Raw genomic sequence first — 21,359 nt, 5'->3', positions numbered from 1 at the left:
TGTTTGTGATGGATTTTTAAATTAATCATAACTAACATTTATTTTCCTTGCAGGATAACATTTATATGCTTTTGAAACCTAAATGTTTCCAAACACTTTGGTCAAAGTCAGTAGGTGTGTTTGAATCATCTCTGAATATAACAAAAGGGGAAATTAAACTAGACAGATATCTAAATTTATAAACTCATGATTTTGAGTAATCAAGAAATCCAGAGTTTGCTTCTGCCTAGTAACAGAAAGGTTTGCTGGATTATACATATGAAGAACCAATCATATTGTAGGAAAATTATGTAATGAATCATGTCACCTTTGCCATGCTCCTATTCTATAAAAACTGCTGTATTTTTGTGCTGGTGGGATTCTCTCTGAAATTGGTCTGAGATCCTCAAGCTGTGATTAAAGCATATTCGAAGGCATTGTCTGGAGTCAGTTTGATTATTGCTCCGCAGCAGCTTAGTGGAACACTAAAGACTTTATTCCCAAGTGATAGTGTTCAAAAAGGAACGAGACGTCGTTCGACTCAGTCTGAGACTCTTAGAGTAGAGTAGAGTCAGAGTAGTTACACTTATGCGTCAACCAACACGGTCAGAGGGGAAGTCACCCGAGTATAATGTTGCAGGTGTCAGGGACACTTGGTAAAACTTAAGTCAGGTGCGTATAGAAAAAAAATATCACGTTATATTTAGATTTTTTATTTTATAATTATTTATTTAAACTTTTATGATTTTATTAATTCGTTTTTCATTTAATCACAAACTCCCGCAGTTTGAGAAACCCTGCATTAAGACATGGAATGTTTCCTGACTGAGTCAGTTACCAGTAAGAAGATTGCCATTGATGCTCCAAGTGACCTCAGGGCTGGGAATGCCGTCAGCCTTACATTCCAGTTTGACCGTCTCTCCCGGGGCGTACAGCTGGCTCTTTGGTTCTTTCGTCCAATATGGGGCAGCTAGACCACCACAAAACAAACAACTAATCATGAAAGGTCTCTGGCAACAATTGTACAACTTTCCAGAAGGGATGCAAAGTAGGCAATAAGCTTTTATTAAGCAATTATACACCAATCATGCAAGGCTAACAATGTAAATCCTGACTGAGATTGTTTCTTTCGTCAGCAAAGTGTAATTTTAAGTTACTTTTAGTCATCTTCCCAATTATCTCCTCAAGTTCACACCCCACATCTAAATCTGCAGAGGAAGTGATCTGGCAGTGTGAAGCATACAGTACCTTCCACAGTGACGCTGTAGGTGTGAGAGATCATGCCTTGCAGATTTGTGGCGGTACATTGGTACTCGCCACCGTCAGACTCGGAGATATTCTTAAAGCGCAGAACTCTGTTATAGCTGTCAGTGGAGGAGCGTGACTCAGACAGAACTCCATCTTTCCTGATCCACTGGATACTGGGAGCCGGCCTAATGAGGGAAAGAACAGGATGCAAACAAACAGAACACTTTTGAAGTACACTTTTTAAGTAAGTAAAAACTCTGAAAGACAGACAGCCAGATCAGGTTTGACTTACAGGCCCTGAACAATGCATTCCAGCTCTAGGTCTTGGCCACTGAGCACCAGGTAGGAGCTGCGGGAGCCAGTGGGTTGCATCATTTGTGGCCTTCTGTTGCGCACCACTGAGTTAGCTTCAGACACAGACAAAGACAGAATTATTGAGGGAAATGAGGAGAGAGAGAGCATGGTAAACAATCACAGCTGCAGTAAGTGGGTGTACACAGGACTAAAGCTGGGCAAAACAGCTAAAACAATATCCCCAATGGATGGATTGATAGATACTAGATTGATTACAATAGACAGACATGCATACATACATAAATACATAGTCCATCCCTACAAAGGCACCCCATCAGTGTTTTTTACATTTTTAGTCTATGTACAGAAGAACATCTTTGGTTGCTGAATCGAGTCTCGCTGTTAGTCAGTATTTTGCACCATTGGCATTGAATCTTAGACACTGTGTTACTGTATGTGTTACAATGTTAATAAGTCGAGCTCTTTTCTACTGTTCAGCTCAAAAGTTTTATAAAATAGCTCTGGTTTGTCAAGGACAGTCAGCATCCACTCTGCCTTGACACTTACAGGGGACAACAGTGAGTTTGATGGGCTCTTTGAGCTGGATGATGAATGCGCTGAGGAACTGAGTGTTGCAGGTGTAGTCATCTCGGCTGTCTGCCGGAGTCACATGAGAGAAGTACAAGTTTCCATCGCGACCCTGAATCACACGCTCGTTTTGCTGAATGTGCCGCAGCCCTAAGAGAAAAAGTTTCATGTACTGTATATAGATATTGCTGAGATGTTGTTCATGTTTAACACAGATAAACTAGGATAAAAACAGACTAACTTTTGTCCATCCAGTGGATGACCGGGGCCACGGTGCTGTTAGGAGGATTACAGGGAAGCACCACACTCTCTCCTTCCTCAACCTTCTTTGACACCTTCTTCTCCTTCTGTAGAGTGGGAGTGTCTGCGAGAGAGAATGAATTAAAATTACATTCAAAAGTTTGGGGTCGGTAAAAATGTGTAAAGTTTTTTAAAGAAGTCTTATGCTCAACAAGGCTGGATTTATTTGATTAAAAAATAAAAAATGTAAAATAACTTTTCTATTTTAATTCTATTTCTATCTTCAGTGCCACATTTTTTTTTTCAAGATTCTTTTATGAAAAGAAAGTTCATTTATTTGAAGCAGAAATCTTTTGTAAAATTATAAATGTATTTACTGTCACTTCACATCACTTTAAAGTATCCTAGCTAAAAAAAAAGAAATAAAAAGTATTAATTTCTTTCAACAAGGTGACACTTACTGATTCCAAACTTTTAAATACTAGCGTAAATTAATACAAAAATTATTAAATTCATTCTATCAAATTCATGGATGGGGAAGATTTTAATTATTATTTACAACAATTGACCATTTAAAATACATTTTATCCTTGTGAGAAACTAGAGTATGCTAATTAGCTAGCAAGTAATTATATCCAGCACAGCTGACAAAACAAAGGAACACCAGAATGCAATTAAAAACTACAACATTATTTAGAAGATGCCTTGGCTTGAAATGATATGAAATACGTGTGTGATGGTGCACATATTAATGTGGCCAGCAGCACCAGCTGTGTGTGGAGTTCATAATACGCAGGCTATTGTTAGCCATGCTCATGCTGAGTACCCTCACTTCCTGCACATACTAATCCCAGGAGTGGTCGTCCCCGCTGACACACTTACACGACTCACACTGGTTTCTGAGGTAACTGTTGTCAGGGAAACTGGCAGAGAGGTCGGGACAGGGAGACAGGTAGATTGCTAGATAGATGTGGTGGTGTTGTTGTTGTTACAATGAGCCACTCACAGTGTTGTGTTTGATAGCTAATTGGGAAGCAATCTGGGATTTATATTCGTTCTGGAATTCTTCGAAGCGCTTGCGTGACTGGCACACACAATGAGCTGTAATTTTCCTCTAAATGACAATTTCTGCATATGACACACAACAGGGGGCAGGGGGCTTGATTTTGGGCCGTTATCTGCTGCACGCCAGATTCTCTCAACAGAAAACTCGCCACATGTGGTAACGTCAGGGATATCAAACAGGCAATCATAAGTGTGCTGCTCTATAATGTTGTGGTAATGAGAGTGACTTACTCTCTGTGATAATACGAGCCTCTTTAGACACGGCCGTGCCGAGCTCGTTGGATGCGTAGCAGTTATATCTGCCCTGGTACTGGTGGATGGGTCCATCCTTGGCTGTCAACGAGAAGGTCCCAGAATCTCTGGACACTGAGAGGTCAGGGTCTTTAGAGGGGTCAAACTCCAAACCATCTTTCACCCAGCGGAACCTAGCAAGGATACAAATAAGAAATAAGTGACAAATAAGAATAAGTTAAATAACAGAGAAAATAACATCCATAAATTAAATTGCTATAGTGACAAATTAGTATTTTTTTCTCAATTAATCCCTTCTAAGATTAGTAATAAATTATATGTAAAAAGCCTGTACTGTATACACCATTCAAAAGTCAGCAATATTTTTCTTTATTAAAAGAAATTAAAGGGAAAGTTCACCCAAAAATGTGAATTCTATCATCATTTACTCTCCCTCAAGTTGTTCCAAACCTGTATGAATTTCTTTCTTCTGTTGAACACAAAAGAAGTTATTTTGAAGAATGTTGGTAACCAAAAAGTTGATGGTTGATGTTGATGGTCAACTCTTTGGTTACCCATATTCTTCAAAATATCCTCTGTTGAACACAAAACAAGAAAGAAATTCATATAGGTTTGGAACAACTTAAAGTATCCCTTTAATACATATATTCAACAAGGATGAATTACATTTTTAAAAACATTTAAAAAATCATTAAAAAAAAACATTTAAAAAATATGTAAACAATAACTACATTTCGAAATTAAATAAATTCTAAAGAATTAAATAAAATGTCTATTTACAAAGTGATTATTTGCATTTTTATTTTTGAATTAATAAATTGATAAATTATACATTTTATTTTTAAGCGACAGTCCTAGTCTTCCATGGCATATAGACATATGACAAAACTACCAGACATAAAAGTCATTCAATTCTTTAAAATCTTTAAAATGCATCATATGATAATAGGTTTAAATGTGTATTGGTTATGTAATTGTGGCTACAATTATTTATGAATGAACACAATGCAAAAAAAAGCAATATATAAAGGCTTCAAATAAACAGTTACCAAATTATGTAACTGTGTTGCTATGGATACTAACATGGGTGGGGGATTCCCAGTTGCCTCACAGGTGAGTGTGATGTCATCTGCTGAAAAGGTGGTGACAGACACTGGCTGGGCAGTGATCACAGGGGGGCTTTTCACTGCGGAGAGAGTGCATCACACTCAAAACATTCAATTACCCTGTATATTTCTGCAAACTGTGGAGTTAGCAAAGCAACACCCTTAAAATAGAAATAGACATTCCAAAAAGCTATAATAACAGCTCATTTGTTAGTTGCTTCAGACGTGGATGATGAACGCATATTAGTCACAGGAGTCGAGCAGCCTTTCCGCTGACCTGCTGTAATCACAATATTCAAAACAACTTAATGATCCGCAGCGCCACTGACTTCAGTTAAGTTTCCCACTAAACCTCAACAATGTTCTGAAGCAAGTGCCTCTGAATCTCCTCAACACTCACTCTATTAGTTCCAGGAAACGGAATTTCGTCCATATCATTAAAAACTCCCAAGTGAAAAGATGGAAATGAAGAGCACGGTGTAAAGCGTCCAGAGACCCGAGATGTTATCTAAGTGTCTGTTGTTTTACGGATGAGTGGCCCGTGAAAGAATTGGAGAGCAGGAAGAAAATTAGACTTGAGGAATGAATAAGAGAGGCAGACAGCGAGAGCATAAAGCATTAGTGATGTAATCTACTGACAGAGACACTGAGGCTATAAACAAGTGCTTATACTGGACACATAACAACACTGATGTCTGGGAATGGTTACAGTGATCCCCCACACCGTGTTAAACTATCTATCTATCTATCTATCTATCTATCTATAAGAAGAAGAAAAAAATGCAGATTAATAAAGTAAACTGTTCAAAAATGAAAGTAATCCCTGGTGATGGATCATCTTATGGGCCATTAACCATAATAACTGGGAGGCATGGTCACACCTCACCCATCTACCAAAGATAATCATTCATTTTAAAAGACTCATGCCTTAATGCACCCTCAATAAAAAAAATAAAAAATAAAAAAAAAAATCATTCCCACACTTCTAAATATAACAAACAAATATCTCAGCTGATCAGTTTGGGCTGTTTGCTGCAGGCTGTGTTCAGTTATTGGAATGAGTCTGGGAAATGTTAGTGGAGTAGAGTCAGTGCATGCATAGACATATGCTAGAAATACTCACTGTGTCTTATTTTGTCTGTCCATTTGGTCCGCAGAGAAAAAAATAGTAATCTTTTTAGTTTACAGTACAGTAATGCACACCGACATCATGCACTTATATTGCACACACAAGAACACGTAGAACATGCACACACATACACAAACTATGCCTATGACTATTATTCCTAAGTAAAGCTAATTACAACTACCAGCATCTAACCCTGATGAGGATTAGATGCTTTACTGTATTTGCAAGGGCATTTTTAAAGGTATAGCATTTGTTCTTCTGTCATGGTGTGAACTTTCAATTAACTTGTTTTTATATCGATATTTTCTATTTTAATTTTTTTTATATATATATTTGTATTTTTTTATATCTCTTAACCCACACAGAAACTATTTAGCATTTTTAGATTTTCATTAAGACATTATTTGTTGTTAATATGAGGTTTTACTATCCTCGTGATAACATTTGCTCCAACAGTGAAGGCAAATCCTGACTTCCCCACCACCACCTAAATTGCATTAATCCTTTAAATAAAACAAAATGTTATGATTACACTGTTTGGAGGTGAAACAAAGAAAACACATGATGCCAGCTCAGACACCTGGACTGTAGTTCAGCTGGCCAACAAGAGGCACACTAGAGATAACAAGATGCTGGCAAAGCAGAGCTAAAATAAACTCGCTCCCTATCTAGCCATTTTCTTTCCTTTGACTTCAACCACCCTTTGCAAGACTGCTTGGTACTGCAGTCCCAACAACTTAATAAGAATACAAACGCGCTGAATGCCTGAAAATTGCAACATGGCAGGGAGACAGAAACAGAACGTTAGCATATGGGCCGGACTCGGTCAGACATTTTAATGTGGGTGTGTCAGGGCTCTCAAGTGTCACGCATTGAGCGTGACAGTCTCTCATTTCAGTCTTTTGTCATGCACTCCCGCCACACATTGTATTTCTCACGCAGAAAAACGTGGGGTGGGTGGGGAGGTGGGGGCTAGGGTAATGTCACTCTTGCCTGTCTTCAAAACTTGAGAGCCCTGGTGTGTTGTCGATCTCAATGATCACATCCATCGTGTCTATGTTTCCCATTTAAAGGTCACTAATTGAAGTCAAGAGAAATCGTGACCTTTCATGCAGATGTAATTTTTCACTGACATCTCATTCCGGTGCATTTCTGTTTTGTAGTTTTCATAATCTAGTCTTTTTCCTCTTCTTTTGTGTGTGTGTGTGTGTTTGGAGGGGCGGGAAAGAGAGATGCTCTGTTACACTGATACATGACTGCAATCTTAAATTGCAGATGTACAATAATAGCAACAAACCCAGTGCTGTTAATAGATTTAGGAAGCTTGTAGAAGCTGCTGTTTTTACAGTTCCTGCTCAGGTGGGTTTCAATCACTGTGCGCTTGACTGTCCTTTCCAATCAGGCCTGTACTAGGCATTCAGGTCAATAGTATAATCAATTGAGCAATTAAACTCGCTTATAACTGCTTATTCTGCACTTTTTATCTCACATTCACCTAACAATAAGCCATAGCAAACATTATAATTCTGCAAAAATCAATAAAAAAAAAAAAAAAAAAAAAAAAACGCGCACACACACTCGCCATGCACTTAACATTTAATTTAATGTCAAATCCTGTACTCACATTTGGATGGAATGTTGATCATGGTGTCCCCGGGCTTTGGAGCCACAGACAGCAGGAGGAGAGGGAGGAGAGGGAGCAGGAGAGCAGCACATCGCCCCCTGCTGCCCAGCTGCTGTAGTGACGTGGCAGGCATTGCACCTGCTGGCAGGCACAAACACAACGGGCCAGAAAATCTCAGATTATCCCAATCAGAGAAGAGCAGTCTTCACCTTTTTTTCTTCCTGTATGTTTCTCTCAGGTCCACACACTCCTGATGCACTCTCACTGCAAGAGAAGAGGGAGAGAGAGCGTGATGGAGGGAGGGGTAGGAAGGGCAGACCCACATGCGTAGAGAAAAAACACTCAGACTTCCACATGGCCCAGGACAGAGTGAGCCAGAAGAGACAGAGTGAGCCAGAAGAGCCAGAGAGAGGGGTGGAGCTGGGTGCATGTAAAAAAATGAAGGTGGATGATATGTTGTGAAAATATAGACAACCATTACAAAAAGATGCAATGGTAACATGGTGAAGAGATAATTTCAGATGGCAATACCATGGTACAAAATGATTATTAAAATCATTTCATGTACCATGCTATTAACTGTGCATTGTACTCCAAGGTACTTCAAACAATTCCATGGTAGTCCAACAACTATGGTAGATAAATAAATATTATTATTATTATCTGATATTGGTAGACTAATATAGATTTTTCCCTTTCTACTATAGCCTGCCCTACACTAAAATTGTATGCTTTAATTGTAGTTATCAGTTATAAAATTAACATATTCTGCATCAGCTAAAACTTCTATATCAAGGCACTTAAATATATAGTGTGGCCACTTATGTCTGAAATACTTAATTGAAAACAGAATACAATACATTCCATTGAAATAAATACTAGACATAATTTTATAGATGAAGTGAGCATCAGTAGTAGCACATGGCAAAATGTCCTTATCTCAAGCACAGATCAACTGAAACCTCAAAGCCATTTACTCAATGAATTTCCTCAGCAAGATCTCAGAAGATCTTAATGGTCATGCCATTAATGGATAATGATAAATGGAGGCCGGTGCAAGCAAAAAGATGAATATGAAACATTGTCTGGGTCTTTTTGAGGAGCCCTTTTTAATGGAAAAGATATGCATCTATTAGAACAGCTATCGCTCACGCCACAGGCTTATGAGCTACGCCGCAGGAGGAGTTCTCCATCTGTACCTGGGCCTGCCAAATGACACCACAAAGACCTGTGTGTGCAGCTCCATTTATCAGCACTATCACTGGATCAAGCAATCTTTTTTCATTCACTTGCCTTGATCACAATACAGTACAAAAAGGAGCTCCCCAAGGACTTGTGATAAAAACTTCAGGCAGAGAATGGGGATGAAACTAAATAACAAGCGAGAGGTGGATATTTTTGTTGGCTCAGGAAGAGCGTGTCTGACAGCAGCTGGCAGCTATGCATATCTTTAGCTGGGCACCGCTGTACCCTACTGGTGCCAAACCCTGGAGCTGAGTGACCTTGGAGCAGAAGGAAAGGTTGAAGGAGGAGTAAAGCACAAGGCTTAGACTAGCATGAATTTCCAAGAGGTTTCAGGAGGGTCTATGGTGGTTTGGTGCTGGTCTAACTGGCAGAAAAGCACCACAGGGCTGGATCACAGTCTCACAAGGCCCCTGAGAAAAACCTCTTAGGAGGTCGCCAGACTCGCCACCCTGGCTCTTTCCAGCTACCTCTGCTGCCCCTAGTGGCAGACCCTTTAACATGCATAAAACAAAAAATCCCAAGGAGGGCTCGCTGCATCCTGTGGTGGACATCCAAACCCGCCCTCATCCAAGTGTGATGTAAGAAGCCACGCCCGTGTCCAATACGTCACCTTGTGACTCCCCATCCCGCCCCAGAAACCCGATTTGTTGTATGTAGGTTTCCGATTGAAAAGGTTTTTTTCTAAGTGTAAGGGTAGGTTTTGAGTGTGTTTCAGTGCGGTCTGTCATAAAAAGAGAAATATAAGAAGTAAATTAAAGAAGGCGTGAAGGTTTAAGGTCCTTGCACACTGAGTCTGAAATATTCGTATGCAATTTTTCGTATTCGTCATTCGGTGGCTGTGAATTGTCAAAACCAGAATTGTCTCCTCTCCACCAGTAAGCTGGTGTGTGGTGGGCGTTCTGGCGCAATATGGCTGCCGTCGCATCATCCAGGTGGATGCTGCACATTGGTGGTGGTTGAGGAGATTCCCCCATTCTATGTAAAGCGCTTTGAGTGCTGAGAAAAGCGCTATATAAATGTAATGAATTATTATTATTATAATTATTATTATTATTATAAAACAACTCTCAAAATACTTGCTATGGATGCGAAAAACGCAGAAAATTTTACCCGGTCCAAAATGTTTTATGGCGGACGAAAGTTTCGGAGGCAGTGTGTAAACGTGATTGACACAACGTGAGGTCGTATTTATTTTTTTAACGTGCGAAAATTTCGGACTCAGTGTGCAAGGACCTTAAGTCTTCTCGATGCTTCTTTCTGTTTCACAGTTAATGAGGAAGCGCAATTCTGTCTGGAATGTGCGGTCACAAAAATGTTGCAAAAAAAAGGACCATTGCTCATTGTCAAGTGTATCGATGTTTGAAACACACAGAAGTCACTTTTAAACTAATTACTGTATTTTCCAGAATATAAGTTGCACTGGGTCACAATTGTATTTTTAAAAGAAAAAAAAAAAAAAACAGATAAGTTGAATCTGTATAAGTCACATTCTATTATGACATTTAGAAATTATGTTAAACCCCTAAAAAAACTGGTAAATAACACAAAACATTTACAAACATTTTAAACATATTTTTTTGGTCCCTTCACTCAACAAATCCTTTAAGTTTAACGGCATTTAGAACAAACAGAACTGAAAATTTAAGTATTTAAATTTCAATTTTAGTGCGGAATTCATAATAGAAATAAACAGCAAGCCTAAATGCCTAAAACTACTGGCTAAATTAAAGCCTAAAACTACTGGCATGTGGGAAATGCTCCATACAAATAAACTTGGGCTCACATACCGAAGTAACCTTGCGTAAACCCGTACCAAATTTCTGTTAGTAAACATGACAAGTCTTCATTGCAGAATCTGCACACCTGCCCTCATGATCCCGATCGCGTGAATTTCTATTGAAATTAGAATTCCACTCGTGAAAATTTGCCAAACAGTGGTAAATGTGACCGCACTTTAATTGTTTTCATGTTCTGGCTGATGGCTGATAACTGAAGGGGTCAATCTAAAATTCTATACTATAAAATAAATCATTTTAAATTCTACAAGTGAATTGAGGCATCACAACTTTATGATGTAGGTACAGTATGAAAAATGGATACACATTTTGAGATTTGCAAAAGATTACACCTACAAGTGTTTTTAAAGGGGGGGGGGGGGGTGAATTACTGTTTCATGCATACTGAGTTTTTTACACTGTTAAAGAGTTGGATTCCCATGCTAAACATGGTCAAAGTTTCAAAAGTTAAGTTGTACATTTGAAGGAGTATTTTTGTTCCAAAAATTGTCCTTCCGGTTTGTCACAAGTTTCGGAAAGTTTTTTTCGAGTATGGCTCTGTCTGACGTAAGAGAGGGCAGAATTGCCCTATATGGGTCCTAAGGGCACTTCTCCGGTAAGATCGCGGGCGCGCGCGCACTCGTAAAACAGAGCAAGAGAGTGAAAGCAGTTCGCCATCAAAGCGCCCTGCCTGGCTTTTGGGAAGTCAATGTCACCAAAGAAGTGTGTTTTTAGTTGCCCAGGGCAAGACAACCCTGCACAGATTCCCAAAGAACCCGGCGTTAAGGCACCAGTGGATGGAGTTTGTTTTCCTGAGCATAAACGGAGTTGTGTAAGACTGTTGTTCCCTGCATTTCGACGATGATTGTTTTATAAACAAAGCCCAGATCGTCTAATGCTTAAGGATCGAGCAGTCACAATGATAAAGGTTCGCGGTCGTGCGTTGGAACGGTGAGTAAAACTGTTGAACAAATGTCTCTGTGTGTTGTTAGCTAGGCGGGTAAGCACAGCTTTAGCTTCACCCACACGGCCCGCCCCCAGCCGCTCGTTTTTTTCCGGAAAGACTCGGTACAGCCTATCTTTCAATTAAAAATATAATAAAACAAAAGACTTTTTGGAGATATGAAGGATGCAATATTACTCTATAGGTACTCAAGATTAACAGGAGATTGAGTGAATATGAGCATTTCACTCCCCCTTTAAGATTAGATTTTAGATGACGGCAAAGGTATTCTACATGTACAAACTGTGGAAATGACAATGCACAATTAAATATTGGATATATATCAGCCAATATTTGTATACTGAAATTAAAAACTGATATGTTAGAAATAATATTGTACATTCTTTATGCAGGTGAAAATTTCTTGGTTGAAAATCTTGCTGTTTTAACTAGTTAAGAAACCTGACCCAAACATACCAACATCCAAAATACAGGATACCATGTTGGTCTTTTAAACCAAGAAAAACAACGGTAGGAGAGCTGTGGACCCACATAACGTTACTTACAGGTCACATATAGAAGATCATACACATAATGTTGGTGTAGCGCCTCAATCTTGGATTACGTGGCTCATTAAGCACAATCACCTCTTATACGAGAGTCACCTCGTATCAGCGCTGTGCCTGCAAATCTCTTGGTGAAAGCAAGAGGAGAGAAAAAAAGGAGGAGTGGAAAGGGTGTAAGAAGATGACAGCCAAGACAGTAATCCATTCCTCCATTAAATCACACAGCTGCCCAAATCAATCAGTCACCTTTCATCCTCTAGACTCGGTGATATTAGTATTAACTGATCAGTGGGGGAGGGGGATGTGTAAGCAGCCAATTAAATGCCAGGTAAGCCTCCGTTGGCCTTTAACAAATGCCATCAAATGAGGATGAATCGAGTCGGGCCTTCATTGGATTTCATTGGCACTGAGAGGTGCTGAGCGTAGTCCGATTAGGCCTGTCAAACCTCTGCTCCGGAGGGAGCCAACCGCCAATCAAATAAGTACCCAGTAACATGTGATCAAGCAGTACCCGCTAACTAGGTGACCAAGTCAAGCATGACTGGCTTGCAGAGAATAAAGCAGGAAAGGAGGGGTTTGAGGGTGTGGAACTGAAGGGGAGTGTCTCATTTCCATGAAATGAGCTCCAGGCACTACTTGAACCCCAACATGCTGATAAGAACCTTGTCTATCACGGCTTACATGGCCTCTATTGCTGATGTGAGAGAGATTGACAATGGCCAGGGTCTCTCAGCGCTGCTGTGCAGCTGTTGCTGATAGTATCTAATCCTGTCACCTGCCTCATTAGCTAAGGTCATAGACTAAACGTCACTGATTCCCTGCAGCGGACGGGAACCGAAGGCAATTATGTAGTTTTCGTAGAACAGATGTGCATGCAAAAAAAATAAAATAAAAAAAAATAGTCATAATAAACATACCATGCTTTCAGCGCCACAGAGAATTGATGCAGCATCCCATATAAACAAACTCTGTAATGCCAACCCTGAGGCAACTGAAAAACAAACAATTATCTTTGCGAAATGGAGCATAACACTTCACTCACAGCACATTCTGCTTTAATTTCAGTGGAAATGTGAATGATATCATCACAGAAAGTTGTTGTTTTGAATGTAATCACAGCAAAGGTTATGTGGATCACAGCTTCTAAAAATGACAGTAGTAATTTTTTAAGCTTCTAAATACAAGAACTTTGGAACAAGAAAAGGGTGGTTCTTATTCAAGTACATTAATAGGTGTAAATTATTATTATTATTATTATTATTATTATTTTTTAAATGTGGTGTTATATAATCGTCAGTGCTGAACACTGTATTTCAGGAGCTGAGAGCTAAACTTCTTCCTTTATCATTATTCCGGTCATGTCAGAGATTATAGTGGGATTCTAGAAGTGTAAGTCCTGTCCTGCTCTTATTTGATCCTGAGGTTATCTGAAAACAGTTATTTTAAATGGCAATAAAATAAAAAATGTTTTTTGTATTTTGATCAAATAAATGCAGCCTTTGCGAGCACAAGAGACTTCTTTCAACACAATTCTTTTAACATTGAAAAATATTATAAACAACCACACATCGTTTGAGAGGATGAAGTAGAAGTGCCAATTACAAACAAAGAGTCTTTCACCAAGTAAAGCATGTCCCTGGATCAACATCTTTGTTGATTCTGGAACAAGATTCCAATCTGAGGGAAATTCCAAAATCTGAGGGATAGGTTTACAGTTAATGTCAAGTTTAGGCTTACAACCAGGGTTAGGTGCTTCTACATCAGTGTTATTCACCTATCATTTCCCTCTGATTTTAGGGATAAGTTATGGGTAGAGTTAGGTTTAAGTATGGGGATATGGTTAGAACAATATTTTTGAACAGGATTGTTGTTCCAGGATCAACAAAAAAATGTCTTACTTGGCAAAATCACAACGACCTCAGATTATACAGGCTACAAGAAAAACCAGCATGAGACAGTGTAGACTTCACTGTTCTGAGATGTAATATCTCTTATCTGTTCTAAAATCATCATCTACTGCTTGCATAATTATTTTCCCTGCACCCTCAAGCAACTAGTGAGAATATGTATTCTAGCACACTCATTTAAAATGAGAAAAAAAAGTGCAAATATTAATCTACATACAGGCGCTTTCTTCAAACAATACCCTGCGTTCTGCCGTTTTCCTAAACCACAGTAGCACTAAGAGTGTTTATCCAGTGAAAGTCATCTGTACAGTATGCGTTTATAAGGGCTGGGCTCTGTCATGCCTCCTCTTTAAATATTTACCACCTCCAACTGTGAGGATGCGTGTCAAAGACTGAAGGAGAGAGAGAGAGAGAGAGAGAGAGAGAGAGAGAGATGGGGAATAAATGAATACATGCTTGCCCTCCACCCTCAAGACCTCCCTGAGGGTCTGTCTGTCTGGAAAGCCGAGCGACGGACAGCAACACAAAAAGAAGGACAGGAAAAAAAGAGGGGGAGGAGATAGGTGACTGAAGGTAATGGGAAAAAAGAGGAGTGGCAGAAGACAAGGAGACATAGAGGGGGGCAAGTAATTTACAGAGACCCCCTGCAGGGTAAATTATTTATAGCCTGGCCTTCCCTACCGATACAATTTGCCCTGAATTCACTTAAATTCATAATTCATATCAGTTTGTTCACCATATATTTGGTCCGGGACCAGATTGTCCCTCTCTGTGCACACAGACATCACTGTGTCTGGGTCTTCTTAAAGACCAGCATCCTATTTGCATGAACCTGTTGCAGGTAACTCAGGGGGTTAAGTGCATAAAGCGAGGTAGAGCAAAAATACTACTGGTCCCTGAATTAAGCAGACAAGCTCCAGACAATAGTGTGCATGGAATGCTAGATCAAGGATTACATTGATCCCATTATGCTCAGACGATAGTAGTGAAAGCAACAATTATTGCTCACTAATAAAAAGTCAATACTCTATTGAGAACAATGTTTGTCTTTTAAACATGCGCACTAGTGTTTCCTGCACAGTAGTGAATCTATGCCGCTGTTGTTGAATTTTATACAGCAAAATAAATCATATTTACCTCGAGTTGTGAATTTGAGTTTGCAGGCTATATTGAATGTGATGGAGTAAAAAACAACGTGAATCAGGATATTATTGGCAAGAAACGTCTTTCAATTGAGTGCCTCTTTTGTTTTATTATTCTTAAAAGCTATTTATGATTGCAACAATAGTGTTTTTTGCTGTGGGTTTATGAGGTGGCCTGGATGAATGTGAAACTCTTGTTTTTTTCCGTAACAAACCAGATCAGGACATACCTGAGATCACATGATAGGATGGCCAAAAAACTTGACACTTCTTTCTTTCAAAAGAAAAGTGATCATTTTGATTTAAAACTATATTATGAACATCTTCAATTCAAAACACAGATGCCTCCAATTTGTTTAGAGCAGACATCCGTCATTCAAGCTAAGCTTACAGTATACGGGTAGTTTTTTTAGTCTGGCCGAAGGTGGGATGGTTATGCAATATCGGAATATTTGTGAGCAAGGGATTTTCTGGACTGTATAGGCTACATATACTGTATGTACCTTATGCTGTATTAGCAATGGTAGGTTGTCGATTATAAGACTCAGACATTGTGATTTCTCTTATTAGTGACAAAAGTTAGGGTGACCATACGTCCTGTTTAACCAGGACATGTCTGGCCAGGATTTCGAGATCGCCCAAAATGCCCGGGATTCGGCTTTTGCTTTCTACAGTCACCATTCATTATGTTTACATTATTACTTTATTTGACACTGACACGTACGTGCCAGCTTTGCAGGTCATGCATTCTGCTTCACATGGATCCCGATCGAGACGAAAACACAGGAATTTTCTTAGCAATGCTAAAACGCACATCAACCGATCACTTGTTTAGCAAACACTACATTCAGATTCACCAATCAGAATTAGTTCAGTCCTACTTAATCAAAAGGTGTGCATGTAAACAAAATGAATGGCGACGAGAAAGCAAAAGCCGTATCCCGGATATTTTGGGTGATCTCGAAATCCCGGCCGGACATGTCCTGGAATATGGTCACCCTACAAAAGTGGTTTCTTGGTCTATTCTGATTGGATCACAATGTTTTTTATCGTTCAGCAGCTAGAAAAAAATACGATAACACTATTTTGATAGCCCCCTTTAGACATTCTGTTGACTCCAAGTAACATTGCACCTACTGTACATGTCGATCAACTTATAGAATTAGTTAAGTATTAGTAGATTGTCTGCTTAATATCTGCTAACACTTTATTTTGATGCTCCCCCAACAGACATTCTACTGACTATAAGTAACTTTGCAAGTACATTCTACTAACCCTAACCCCTTAATCTACTAACCCTAACCATCAGTGCAAGTAACCGATTTGGATCAGTCTGACGAATCCTCCCATGAACTAAACTGATTGGTTACTCACTGAATCAACATCTGACCTATTACTGAACTGCAAGTTATTATCCATAACGAAATTAAGTTTTGAGAGCATCTTGCTGTCTATATAACAACGTTTTTCTTTTGTAATAAAGGACTATTTCTACATAATAGTACAGGATGGATGGTGACTCTCCCTTACTGCAAAAATATAATTCTGTAGGAAACACTGTAGGGTGTACAAACAGAGCATTCAAAATAACAAGAGAAACTATAAACTATAGAGGATAGGATATTATTTCTCTCTCTCTTTTCTAAAAGGATGAACAGGTCTCTTTGACTCCCTTGATACGATACACTTTAGTTTATCTGTTCTTCACAGAGGGACATAAGCACACACTCCTCTTTGCCTGGCTTTGGACAGTTCTAAAGTGCACCCAGATCACCACACTGCTGACTTGAGGCGATATTTCGCTGCTTTATTGACTTGACATCCTATGCGGTTTACCCAAGGGTCCTCCTGTGTGGATGCGGCCTCTCATCTTCATAAAGGCCTCTGATGTGTGCCGACAGCACAGGAGCGCACAGGAGAGCAGAGAGTCGCCCTAACCACCTGACAACTGACCTGTATCTTAGATCGGTACTGATGCAATGTTTGCGGAACACCGAGTCTAAGGCCGGCAGAGCTTTTTTTCCGTAATTATTCTGGTTCTTGTTTTCTAAAAACCCTCGCTCATGCTTCCCCCTCACTGTTTATCTAGGTTAAGGGTTAATATCAGAGACACAGAAAGCTGTAGAAAATAAAGGTTGTCAGAGGGGCTACCGCCCACTTGCTCCATCCAAGTTACCATGGCAACGGGGTCTCCACAGCATCTCCTCCACACATGGACATACAAATTCAGTTATTCACAGGCATGCACGCACGCACGCACACACACACAGGGAAGATATCTTGGAGTCATGCAGCATACACATGATCAAGCTTGCAACACACTATAAACATGAATCTATCCGACGCTTTTCAGTTTGCGAGATATTATGCACTAACCACACTCAATGTCAACAAGGAAAATCATCTAGGAAAAAAAAAAAATCCCTCCCGTTGTCTTTTTCCATGTTACGAGGCAGTAGCCGTCAGGTTTATTTATTTATTGATGTTTTTTCCCTTAAGACACAATAAAAACAGAGGGAATAAAAGACTTGGTGAATAATTCAAGTCAAGAAGTGTGTTCATTAAGACAAGAAAGGTGGAAAAGGGGGTATAGACATTTCTAACAGAGCTTGAGGGGGGAAGGGTGAGAGAGGAGAGATAGAGGGAGGGACGGAGATGCCTCAAGATCAAAGGAGATTCTGATTGAATAATGATATTAAAAATTAATCTGATGGTTATACAAAGAGAGCAAGAGAAATGTGGGAACATGGAGTCTAGAAAATTATGACAACATTCAGGGAAAATTAACCAGCTAGAAAACTTCAATTTTATCTAGCCGACAGCAACATGTGTAGCTCCATATGGCATAGCTGCAGAGTCACTTGGTTCGTTAATGAACATGTATACAAAGATAAAGTCAGCCATTTATTATTATTAGTTAAATTTATATAGCGCTTTTCTCATATAGACTCAAAGCACTTTACACTGTAAGATGTCTGTCTGTCTGTCTGTCTGTCTGTCTATCTATCTATTTTCTATTGCACTTGCAAATCTTGCAAATATACTTGCAAAGCCTTGGATTGAGAAAAAAAAAAAAAGTGTCTTTGCATGTTGTTTAGGGAAAAGTAAATTGATGTCAGCATCAAAATGAAAAGGTGCACCATTGGTTTGGAACAAACGCCCACAGATTCACTGGCACAGATTCTTAGTGTCTCCCTCTCAACTCTAAATGGGCCATATTCAGTTTGTTAGTGTCAGTCGCAATGACATACTAAGCTTGTGGAACACCAGTGTTCATTAAAGAAACACCTCTGGTGCTTTGGGATGATGCATGACATGCACACTTGGCCGGTCACCCAATTACAAATTTTACCCTATTCCAACAAGCCAACAACGACGACTAATCTCTGTAGACATTAAGATATTCTCCACTAAAGAGGTAATTAATATGACAAATGTTACTTAAAGAGCTCGTGGAGTGACATGCTAGCATGGGACAGATGTATGTGGTGAGGCCTAAACTCATAAAAGGCTACAGTGAGTCAATATTCGCTCTGGTAAATGTAGCAATCATAGCATTATGAAATTAAGCGGAAAACCCATTACCACTGACCTTCTTTCTCCCTCCCCCTTCGGTCCGCTTTTGTCAGGCACGGCTACTTTCCTGCCCCGGAGTATATAGACACTCTCTCAATTGACTAAATTCAGCCACGACTTTGACCTTCACTTTTGATTTTTCTCTTTTGATATACAAACAGGGTCTTTCCACCTGACTTGGGTCTCAATGCAGGATTGCAGTTCACGGGTACTGTCAAAGGGGGTCAAGATTGAACTGATGAGACAGGTGAGGGCATTTAGAGAAATGGTCTCGAGCGCTCTATGGCAGACAGATAGGATAGACACATCCTGCTCTACACTGACAGACCTTCAACGGGGCATTTGACATTTCACAGGGATAAGGGATAATAACATTTTTTAAAAATACAAATTGTAAAAAATTATGTAATATATGCTATAAAATATACATAGAATAATATATATATATATATATATATATGTATATATATATATATATATGTATATATATATATATATGTGTATATATATATATATATATATATATATATATATATATATATATATATATATATATATATATATATATATATAATTATTTTTTTTTTTTTTTACTTTGTTAAAAACATGAAAAATATCCATGTACCCAAAACTAGAACATAGTTCAAATAAACCTAGCATAGACATTTTATAACAAGGAATTCATACATGAATAGTAAAGTCTACAACCTTGTTAAACTCAGAAAAGCATAATCATGCATACAACAATAACATTTGACCAAGCCAAAACAGCATGTCACAGCAACACAACACAGAGGATAATTAAGGCCAGCACATCTCAAACCCCAGCAGCTCAATTAGGCCTTAATAAGGCCTGGACCACACAATTGCATGGAAGCATATCATTAGCATGCCACATGCTGTAGCTGGCTTACATCCGAGGGTCCTACATCTGATGGAGACGGGGTACAGGCTGTCAGTAAGTGCGCATGAGTGTGCGTGGAGGTGTTACAGGTCCCTTGGGCCCAGTGATAAGTGGAGAGCACTGGGGGGAGCGCAGCTGTCGAGGGGTTGTGTGACACGCGGGGCATGTCAGCCGCTCCCGTGGGGAGACGCACACAACCCCACACCCTCATCATACCCAGACTGATGGACAGCCCGTCCACACCATCAGCTGTGACATTACACCGCAAAACACGCTTTACCATGACAGATACCACCCACTACAAGGCCTCATATCAAAGTAGCTCAACAGGGTGCTAGCAACACCAAGATCGCTGGTTTGATTCCTAGGGAACAAGCATAATAAAAATACAAATGCATATGCAAATGTTTGGCAACCAAGTGAGCAGAAAAAGAAAGAAAGAACACACACATATATATACTGTATATCTCTATATCTATATCTATATCTATATATATATATCTATATATATATATATATATATATATATATATAGATATATATATAGATACACACACACGTAAATTTACGTGTTATTTACGTAAAAATATGAATCGCATCTTACATAAAAGTTGTGTGTATGAATGCATGTGTATGTTTATATGTATGTATATGTATATGTGTGTATATATATACACATACATACATACATACATACACATATACACACACACATTTTGTATATATATTTATATACACTATATAGCAAAAATTATGATTGTTTTCAATCAGGTTTCCCAAACACAATGACCATTGATCACTGCTCAGCTAAACGGATAACCACTCCCCAAACTCACTACACTGGTTGCCATGTTTGTCTACTCAGACAAGCAAGTAATGTTTTGATAGTGCCACGGTTTGGTTTACACTGTAAAAGATACACTACCTTTAAAGTGTCTGCCAAATAAATAAACCTAAATGCAGTTACAAAGTACTTTCCCCTCAACCTGTATACAGGAAAACACTCAGCAAAGCAGTTTAGTCCATTAGTCTATTCAGCAATCTTTAAAGCTATCAGCCATTTCTGCTTTGGATTATTCATGATGCCCTCGCGACTTCTTGTCTCGTTACATAAAGAACCTGATGTATTTATATATGTACTACGTTCTTATGCAGTGAATGGGAAAAATGGGTAGGCGAATTCTAGGCTACACCTAATCTGCGCTAGTACTCTCCTCTCTTATGGAAATGAGAAGTATTGACAGGTCAAGGTCAGCCCTGCTTTAGTATTTCACAGGATTTGCATTCAGAGACCGCGGCCTTGCCTCATCCGTGAAGTGGCATGAACACAGCTGACTAAAGTGAAACAAAATAGTCAAGGCTGCCAACTTTTGAGTTTTGCTTAAAGGGGAGGTGGGTGGGGGAGGCTTTCCGTGTAATTACATGAGACATGATTCATTTCAGTAAGTTGTTCTGTATCTTGCATCATACCTTCTGATAATAATTTACAGAGATCTGTCACGAGCCACATTAAAGAGCCACAAAACGGTATTTATTGTTTGAATTTCGTAATAAAATTGACAGAATTTGAAAGCTGAGACTTTGTTCATATCAAACGAACCCTGCTCTGTCTTGTCTGTCGGTGTCAGTGTCCTCTTTGCTGATGTTTCACAGCATGAGGAAATGTGAGAGCGTGAGAAGTTAACTGGGTGAAATGGCAGCGCTGAGTCAAGAAAAATATATTTTTATCGGAAGGATGTGGTCTATATTATTATCAGATGTTCATTCTGCTGCAGC

General features: G+C 39.1%; 1 protein-coding gene across 1 annotated transcript in view; it reads right to left on the bottom strand.

Moving 5' to 3' along the window:
* The window catches only part of l1cama (L1 cell adhesion molecule, paralog a), a 53,655-nt gene that overhangs the window by 11,162 nt on the left and 21,134 nt on the right, over window positions 1-21,359 (bottom strand). The window contains exons 2-10 of the mRNA XM_081386899.1: window positions 7,526-7,789; window positions 5,896-5,910; window positions 4,750-4,852; window positions 3,646-3,839; window positions 2,351-2,473; window positions 2,089-2,259; window positions 1,520-1,634; window positions 1,228-1,412; window positions 818-949 (exon numbers count right to left, since the gene is read on the bottom strand). Of these exons, the coding sequence (XP_081243025.1) occupies window positions 818-949; window positions 1,228-1,412; window positions 1,520-1,634; window positions 2,089-2,259; window positions 2,351-2,473; window positions 3,646-3,839; window positions 4,750-4,852; window positions 5,896-5,910; window positions 7,526-7,658 (1,171 nt within the window). The 5' untranslated portion in view covers window positions 7,659-7,789. The remainder of the gene's footprint in view (window positions 1-817; window positions 950-1,227; window positions 1,413-1,519; window positions 1,635-2,088; window positions 2,260-2,350; window positions 2,474-3,645; window positions 3,840-4,749; window positions 4,853-5,895; window positions 5,911-7,525; window positions 7,790-21,359) is intronic.

Source organism: Scardinius erythrophthalmus (genome assembly GCF_964197995.2).
Source record: "Scardinius erythrophthalmus genome assembly, chromosome: 15".
Lineage (NCBI taxonomy): Eukaryota > Metazoa > Chordata > Actinopteri > Cypriniformes > Leuciscidae > Scardinius > Scardinius erythrophthalmus.
The sequence above is the reverse complement of the archived record's forward strand: the minus strand, read 5'-3'. Positions and strand labels throughout refer to the sequence as shown.